The sequence below is a fragment of the Corapipo altera genome, unplaced genomic scaffold (assembly GCF_003945725.1).
Source record: "Corapipo altera isolate COAL_440 unplaced genomic scaffold, ASM394572v1 122, whole genome shotgun sequence".
Lineage (NCBI taxonomy): Eukaryota > Metazoa > Chordata > Aves > Passeriformes > Pipridae > Corapipo > Corapipo altera.
The window spans coordinates 947,015-956,367 of NW_020884961.1; the positions used below are offsets into that span (position 1 = coordinate 947,015).

A 9,353-nucleotide genomic window follows, 5' to 3' on the forward strand; every position below is an offset into this window, starting at 1 on the left:
CTCCTGGGTACTGCATCTCCTGCCTTTCACTTGCTAACCCTGCACTGGAGGGGTCAGGACACAGAGGTTCCCCCAGGTGGGAAATCCACATTTCCTCACTTGTTTTACTGAGCTGGAACATGCCAATGCTTGGGGACTTCTCTCAGATTGGGCTTTCCAAACATTCCAGTTCAGACAGTGCAAGAGTGCTTAAATAATGTCAAAAGATGCTCAATGTTACAAGACCATGAAAGCAGAAGTGAAAGAGTAATGACAAAACACAACACTGAGAGCCCAAAGCTGCAGATGTGAGCACACAGACCCACGTAAACCAGGGATAAACATGGAAAGCAATACTATTGGATTTGATAATTTTCCATAAAAGGCTTCCTCAGAGAGCACAGGCTGTGGGAGGGAGCCCTCTTCCAATGGGCGATGGCAGAAAAACATCAGCCTGGCTTTTTGGGATTTTCAGCAAAAAAACAACCCCACTAAAGAGAGATATATGAAAATAAATAAATAAATAGCCAGCTTCCCGTTGTGATGTTGTGCTTGAACCTGAACATCTCTCCCCAGGGAATGTGGGAAGGGCAGTTGTGTCCTGATCTGACTGTTTACATCCCAGTTTCCAGCCAACAGGAACTGGAGTCAATGGGTACAGCTGTAACAGGGGAGGCTGCTCCATCTCCCACAGCTGGGAGCCAGGCAGGATTCTGCTGAAGCTGCTGTGCTGGCATCCAAAAACTGCAGGGATTGGTGCAAGGAAGGTGTCCAGATGCCTGGAATTGCCCCAGTGGGAATTTCTTATGCGATGTTTGGGCACAGCTGCTCGGCCGTGGGGAAAACAACCACACAAGGCTTCCAAAGCTCCCCCCGGGGCAGTGATGGGAAGTTTCTCCTCCATCTCCCACCAGAGACATACTCAGCAGCAGCCTCGAGCCTGGGGGAGTTTGAGCAGGGATCTTTATGTCTCTGCAACAGATGGTGTTGCAACAGAAAGAGCACGTAATGAATCTCCTCACTTCCAGGAAGGAAGAAGGATGGTCTTGCCGTGCACGAAGGGAACCGGCGATTTCTTTTGCTGAAAGATTTCCTCCTGCAGAATCACATCGTTTGATGAAAGAAATGCCAAGGATAATTCACTTCCTCGAGCAACTCTATTTATATTCTCACTGCGGTCACCGTCCTGCTCTCGCAGCCCTCAGCAGCCACGGGGCTCAGGTGGGCACAGTTTGGAGCTGAATATGTTTAACTCCAAACCATCAAAGCCTGAATTTCCTGGGGGGTGGGTTATGCAGGAGACAGGCAAAACCACCAGCTGCTGTCACAGTCCCTGGGATGCCCCCAGAGCCTGAATGAACACCCCCACTGCCCCACATGGGGCTTTGGAACGGGGTAAGACCCCGGTATCCAACTCCAGCTACACGACTTTAACTGCAACCTAATCCACTTCCCTCCCGTAATACCTGCACATAAAGAGAATTTGCCAAGATTTATGGCCACAACACCCGCCCCTGCTGCCTCTCACCAGCCTCTGCTGCTTCCCTGCAAAAGCAGCTTGGGTTACCTCAGGATTCTCCAGGGGAAAAGCATAATTAGCAGCTCAGGAGTTTCAATGTCTATGTTGATGAGGGGGGCTCATGGGGGGTTATTCTCAGGTTTTCTGATCACTTGTTGTTCGCTCTGAACTCTTTGGAAAGGCACCAGCTCCCTTCCCCCTCCCCAGACCTAACTGCTCTTATTATAGACTTCAAAAGGTCGGGGTGAAATCCTAGCTGGGCTGTGTTGAACAGACATACTGGTGGTGATGGCATGGCCAGAGCATGGCCCTGGACCCCAGACTCCATATAATGACTTCCCAGGAGCCCCCCACCCCCCGAAGGCAGCACAGCCTGGCAGCAGGACAGGCTTATGTGCATAGGTGAGGATTTGCAAAATCCGGCCTTAAAGGGGGACTAGTGGTTTAAGCTGCTTCTCTCAAGTGTATCCCAATTTTTGCCATAAATGGGCTCCTGCCCCAGCCAGCTGGAGCTTTGTGCTGCTTTCCACAAGAGCCGGCTCTGGGAATTTTACTGACAACATCTTGGACAGTCGAGGCCATATTTTCATGATTGCTCAGCAGGCAGGGCCAGGGGAGCCCCACTTCCCAGCACCCCAGGCTCAGGCAGAGCCATGGAGTGGATGGGGAAGGTGCTGATCCCCTCCGGGGACAAGGGTGTGAAGCAGTACTGAAAAGGAGGATGGGTCTGTTGACTTCTGAACCTCCCTAATATATATCCCCATGGAAACCCCAGGACCTGGAGAGAAGAGTTCAATAAAATCCCAAGTACTCATTTTGATGCCTTCTAATGGGAATGTGATTGACTTCTCCTAATATGCCAACTCAGGAGCTCATTCCATCATTAGAAACAAACACAAACCCTGGATTCAAATTTATCCAATAACAGAAAACAGAAGGGATACATAGAGATGCAAAAAGCTTAAAAGAATTACCAAAAATAATAACCCCTTTGGGGTCTTTTGAAGGAGTAAGAGGGGGAAGAGACCACCCCAGGTCTTTGCAGGTAGATCTTGTGAGGAGCATGTGCCTGGACAGTGCCATCCCTGGATGGTCCACTACAGGTCCACTGCACCTCACAGTGAGAGGACAGCCAGCCAAAGCCATGCCAAGGCTGCAGGACCTCTGCCAGCAGCTCTGGTAGGGTTCACCTGCTTTGGGTGTTATTTAACCCACAGCACAGCCCAACAAGCTCAGACTCCATACACCTCCTCCCCCCTGTGTGAGGTGAGGTGCCACAGGGCCACAACGCTGCTGTTCCACCCCTGCACAGGGCAGTGACTTCCCTCCCACTTTACAGATGGGCAAACTGAGGCAGGCCAAGACATCTCCCCAGTCAACCCTCAAACTATTTCAGATCTTTACTGAAGTGTCCAAGTGTCTTTGGAGTGTCCAAGCCCAGATCACTCACAAAGGCAGTGGCAAAGCACATGAGCACCAGAACCAGTTACTGTCTCATACAGTCTCAATGACCTCAACCCTGATCTCATCAGCATTTCCAACATGCTCCTTCTCCCCCTTGCTCTTCCCCAGCAAAGAGATGTCCCTTCAAACACCCATAAACCCACCTCATCCTCCATCTCCAATGTTTCCTTGCCCACACTACCCAACCAAGGCACACACTCTCTGTGCCAGGCTCAGCCCATCTCCAGCAGTTGTTTACAGTGAATTACCTGTGCTTTGGGGCCAAGACCACCTTTTATTCCCTTTTTATACAGCACCTGGCCCTGGGAGCTCAGTATGGGAGGTGTCTGATTACACAGCTAATAAATAAACAAGGGCCTTGATCCTCTTCAGCGTGTTGCTGTCCAAGGCTGCAATTTCCAGAGAAATTGCTGCAGGCTGCACTTGAAGCTATTAGTAATTCAGATGTGTTTGGGAGGTGAGATGTTCCCAGGGCAAGGAGAAGGTGCTGCTAAACCAGACGTTCCTACAGGCAGGTGTGCAGACAAACAGGGAGTGAAAAACCCAAACTGACTCAAACTCCATGTCCAACAGCACAAGCCACGTTGTGGGCCTGAACACAGGCAAAGACCTGGTGTTTCTTGCAGAGGCAGCAAGGATGGCTGGAGAAAGGTGGAGAGATGATCACTTAAAGGCAACTACTCTACAGCATGTCCCTTAGGCCAGGGGGTTTGACAAGGTCTTTCCTCCCTATGGCCACCTGGTCCTGCTCCACCTTCCACAAATTGTACTCACTGCCCTGACATCCCCCCGGCATCATCCATGCGCTCCTGCCCACCCTGCCTACACTCCCACCCTCCTTCCCATGCTTACACAGCACTCACAGACTGTGCTGCTGAATTATGGTGACCTCAAACCCCCAGGACCTCCAGGCCATCCATTGCTGCAGGAGTGGCCTGACTCCTCCATCCCCAGCTCTGATTTCACCCAGATTTGAGGCACAGAGGATGGGAAATGGCACACGGAGGGATGCAGCTGCTCACAGCTGCTGTAAGCACATCCCCTCCCAACAAACCTCCTTTCCTCCATCCCAGACCTCTTCAGCAACTGAGATGTTCTCTGTTCCCTTTGACTCAGAAACATCAGTGCCTGCCTAGATTACAAAGAAGCAAGAAAAAAAAAAAAAAAGAAAGCCTCGGAGAAAAACCCCAAGAGTACATTAATTAGGAGCCAGAACTCCCCAGCTCTGGAAGCATCAGGGAGGAGCAATACTTAAACTCCCAGCCTGATGGGGTAACTTTGAATCATCTTTCATCTTCCCCTGGATCGAGTGTGATCTAATGACATTAGCTTGGCTTCGCTCTAGTGAAATTGGCATCGGTGCTACAGAGGCAGGGAGATTAAAACACACGAAATAAATGTTCCTGGGGTGACTGACAGTATAATGACATTCCAACAGGCAGCTCAATCAGCGCGAGACTAACAAAGGATCAGAGGGAACCAGCCAGATTTGCAGTATCACCCGCAAACACAGATATTTTCTTTTAATCCAGACATTTCTTTTACATGACTGGATCACCCCGTGTTCTTGGGAGTTTTCCCCAGGCTGTACAGCCGTGTTGGGGTGGGGGATGGCAGTTGAACTCTGTTAAAGCCCGTGCTCACCTGCTATTGAACTCTGTCAGCTCAATAGCCTTGTTCAGGGCTGCAGCAGCGATCTCGGCGCTGAAGTCAATGCGAGCATTGTGGGCTGTCCCCTCCCTCCTTTTGTCCCCATATGGAGAGGGGACTCACAAACCCAAACCAGAGAAAGCTCCTTTCGGCACTCACAACTCCCCTTGACATTCAACCCACACACGGAGGTGTCACACTCACCAAATTAAACCCCTCAGATGGTTTTTATAAAGTCAGCCCCTCGGCAGGACAGTTGCCCCTTACCCAGGGCTGAAAGAGCCGAGCCGTTATTCCACTCGATTTAATGGATACTGCTTCCATGTACTGTGTGGCAACCCAGTAGGTGACACCACTTGCTGTCACCAAGCCTGTGCCTCACGAGCCTCTGCCCTACAGGTACCACCAGCTGACCTGCTGCTCCAGGAGCATCACCCTCCTGCTGCAGCCACAGCTCAGCCAGTTCCTCCATCCTCACAGCAGCTGCTGCTGAAGTTGCTCTTTTGTTTCCAGGAGGAACCATGGTCCCCCTCATGCCCAAAACCCTACAGTCCCCCTGCCATGGTCCTGGTGTGGCATCCTAGTGACAGCCCACCTCCACGCTCCGGTGACAGCGGCATCAGCCGCAGAGGGTGGATGGATCTTCCAAGCCACAAGCCTGAGTCGCTGCAACAGCCACCAGGTTTTTGTTCCCTGGGACAGGGCTCTCTCCCCGCTGCTTCCTGCGAGCGCTGAAAGCCAACCCAAGTGTTTATACCTTGTAACGATGCTGTTTAGTCTGACTGCTGGGAAACAGCAGTGCACGTGAAACCTAAGCCTCTGATGCCAGAGATAAGGAATCGGGACCCCTGGCAAACATGTGGCCATTTCCCCGGCACTGAACCCTCCTCAAAGATCACAGCAGACCCGTGGAGAGACACGGGGAGTTTTTTAAGTGAGTATTTCTAACAGGCTGGTAACCGGTGACCAGCGAGCTGACACCGCGGCTCTGCCACGGCACCGGGACCCCGTGTGTTAGTAAAGATTACTCATACAAGCAAAGCCAGCAAGATTAGGTCTCAAAGGAATAATCTCACACAAAGAATTCACTGTACTTCAGCCTCCACAGGGCTAATAAAAAAAAAAAAAAAAAAAAAAGATGAAACTCAGTACATCAAATACCAGAACAAACAAACTGCAGCTCATGTGCCAACTGCTAAAACATAATGATTACACAAAGAGCGCTCGGGACAGCACCTCCAGTGAGTAAGAGCTGCAAGAGCAAGACCAAACCTCTGGAAAATTAAATCCCCTACATCAAGGGCTGTACTATGCCCTAAGTGCCTGTGGCTCCTCCTCTGTCTAGGTCTGCACTCCTCGCTCAGGGACTGCTTCCAGAAGCGGGTCTATCCCACTGCCATCTGCTCCTCAAGGCTTCGAGAGCATCTTTGATAAATGAGCTTTTCTGCATATCCACCATAAATTGCAGTAGATGCCACCCCACAGCCATGTGTTTATTTTTCAAAGTCAAGGCTTGATTAGAGTTCTTGAGGTTTTTCAGATTCGTTTTTAACGTTTCCTCTCTGCTACAGGGTCAGCATGTGGAAATTGGATAAGCACAGACTAAAAATATAATTCTGTAGACAGCTTCAGCCCACACGAAAGGAAATCTTTCTTCTCGGAGAACCCACACTCTCTGCTGCCTGCAGAAACCCGCCGTGTTCCTGACACCGGCGGATACACAGGGAAGCTCATCCCTTCCACGTGTTAAGACTTTTATATAAACACTCGGACTGTCAGTACTATCCTACTCCACATTTCAATACCGTCACCACAAGCTGAGCCAAAATCATCATCTCCTCTCTGATAATAGCTGGGCTTAACACCAAAGTAAAACAAGCTCCAGGGGTACTCGAAGCCCTCTCCTTTTCGCTTGTTCATTCAAGAAAGCCACAAACACAGACACACTCCGAGAAAGAGCAGTGTCGCCCCCACCCCAACCAATCCCTTCCACAGGAATCTGCCAGGAGACGCTGCTCTCGTAACTTTAAAGCACACAAGGAAAACATCTAAACAACATCAGTGAGAACCTTCTCGGCTTAAACATTTACTGGCTCGTTCGAAAAGGGGCACCTTTCATTTTGTTTAAAGCAACACAAATTTACTGAAAGCTGAACCCCGTCTACCTTTTTGCTCATTTCTCAGGCAAGGTGAGCGCGTGGGGTCACGCTCCTGGAACTGGCATTTTTGGTTACTCATTATTGGGATGCTGGAATATTTACATGGGAAGCAGGTTTTTTTCTCCGCACTGACTACAGGAAAGAGGCTTCTAACGGCTGCATCGCTGGGCTGGGGGTTGTGGGAGGTGACGATGCGATGGTTTGCAAGGGGAGGCAGCCGGGGCTGCGGGGCGGCTCGGATGGGAGTCAGGATGAGCCACCCTGACAGGTTTTGTAAAGGCCCCCTGCCCTGAGAAAAGTAGGGGAGCAGCAAGACGTTGGGGGGGCCGTGCTCCTCGCCGGGAGGAGGTTACCTCTGCCTCGGCATCCCTGTGCATCCCCAGGGCGATGGGGCATCCACTGCTCTTCCCATTGTGTGCGGGGTACACCCCCGGGCTGCAGGGGGGCACCCCCGGAGGGACCCTGCATGGGGCGGGAAGGCTGGGGGTGCGCTGGGCAGGGAGAGGAGAGTCGGGGAATTCAGGGATGGGGTGGCGGAGAGCCCTCGGGAGGGGAATGCGGGGAGAGACGGGCTGGGCGATTTGGGAGCGGGGACGGGAGGACGGGTGGAGCGAGGAGCTGGGGGGGGAAGCGTGCCCGAGGAACTGGGGAACGGGCACGGGAGCTGAGGTGGGGGGGCGAGGCGGGGAGGATCGGGGGATGAGAAAAGGATCGGCGAGGGGTTTGCGGAGCGGGGACAGGGCTGCGGGTCCGGGAGCCGCGGGTGGGCGGCGGGTCAGGGCGGCCAGCGGGGGGCACTGCCGGCTCGGCCACGGCCCCATCCCCATTCCCGGCCCCGGCCCCATCCCCGGCCCGTCCCGTACCTGTACCAGGCGAGTCCCCGCTCGTAGTTGCGGTCGAAGAAGTGGGGCTCTGCGCCCACGGCGCGCACGTCGGGGTGCACCCGCAGGAACTCCAGCAGCGCCCGCGTCCCCCCTTTCTTGACGCCGATGATGATGGCCTGCGGCAGCCGCTTGCTGCCCTCGCCCAGCAGCAGGGTCAGGGTGCCGGCCGTGCCTCCCCCGCCGCCCGAGCCGCCGGCCCGGCTCCCGCCGCCCCCGCCCGGCACCTCCGCGCCCGGCGCCGCCTCCTGCTTTCGCCGCCGCTGCTTCAGCCGCTGCGGGAGCCGCTTGCGCCGCGCCGCTGCCGCCTGCCAGGGGGGCAGCTCGGCCGAGCCCCCCAGCAACCCTCCGCCGCCGCCCTCCTCCTCCTCCGAGGCGGCGCCCGCGGCGATGATGGGCCCGGGCAGCGTCTGGCAGCGGTCGGCCAGGCAGTAGAAGACGTAGAGGGACATGAGCAAGGAGCAGAGCATCACCAGGAACTTCTTGAAGATGCTGCGGGGCAGCGGCTCGGCGGCGGGGGGGGCCGCCGCGCTCACGGCCATGCTACCCCGAGGCGGCGGCCGGGCCGGGCCCTGGCCATGCTCCGCGGCCGCCCCCCGGCGCGGCCCCTCCGCGCTGCGCTCCGCGGGGCCGGGGGGCTGCGAGCTGCCGCATCCCCTGCGCGGGGGACCCGCCGCGGCCGCGCTTCAGGGGGGCATCCCCCCGAGGGGAGGAAAAGGGGGGCGCGGGGGCGGGTTTGGGGGGAGCGCGGAGCCGCCCCCGCTGCCGCTCCGGGGGCCGGAGGGGGATGCGGGACCGGGGCTCGGCGCGGGGCTCCCACGTGCGGCGCCCGCCGCGGAAAAACTTCGGCGGAGACATCGCCGGGCTTGGGGCGGAGCGGGGAGGGCGGCGGGGCCAATGGCGCGGCGGGGGCGGGGGGCAGAGCCGCCCCCGGACCGGCCCCGGCAGCGCTGGGGGGGCGGACCCCGCAGGGAAGGCGCTGCCCAGCCCTTGCGGGGCGAGCGGGGGTGTCCGGGAGGTTGTCCCAGGGGGTGCGGAGATGCTCTGGAAGCTCTCCCGGGAGATGCGGGGGTGGCCGGGAGGCTGTCCCGGGGGTAGAAGGATGCGGGAATGTCCCTGAGCCTCTCCCGGGGGTTGCAGGGATGTTCTGGAGGCTGTTCCCGGGGGTGTAGGGATGCCCTGAGGCTGTCCCAGGGGGGGCGGGAATGCCTGGAAGGCTGTCCCGGGAGTAGAAAGATGCGAGAATGTCCCCGAGGCTGTCGCCGAGGGTAGAGGGATGTGAGAGCCCCTCGGGAGGCTGTCCCAGGGGGTGCGGGGGTGGCCACGAGGTTGTTCCCTGAGTAGAGGGATGCGGGAGCCCCTCGGGAGGCTGTCCCAGGGGGTGCAGGGGTACCCTGAGGCTCTCCCGCGGGTGCGGGATGCCCCGTAGGGCACAGAGAGCTTACAGAGACAGCACAAAAGCTTATCTGGGTTAGCTTTTCCCTCGGTGCTGTCCGCTTTCCAGCCCCAGCGGGAGCTCCCGCTGCCCACGGACAGGCTCTTTTGGCAGCCGAGCTCGGCCGGACTTTTCCGTCCAGCGAGTGCTGTGTGTTCAGACCCCGGTGTCCGTCTGACTGTGCTTTGTCCACCTGCCTGTGGATTTGATTTTTGAACTGCCCCCCTCAATCCTGCCGGACCTGAGAACAAATTCCCGATTTGCCC

General features: G+C 56.1%; 1 protein-coding gene across 1 annotated transcript in view; it reads right to left on the reverse strand.

Moving 5' to 3' along the window:
- Positions 1 to 8,194, reverse strand: part of LOC113957019 (heparan sulfate glucosamine 3-O-sulfotransferase 3A1-like) — a 33,772-nt gene extending 25,578 nt beyond the window's left edge. Inside the window, exon 1 of the mRNA XM_027664134.1 lies at positions 7,635 to 8,194. Within this exon, the coding sequence (XP_027519935.1) occupies positions 7,635 to 8,194 (560 nt within the window). The remainder of the gene's footprint in view (positions 1 to 7,634) is intronic.
- Between the last annotated feature and the right edge of the window lie 1,159 nt (positions 8,195 to 9,353).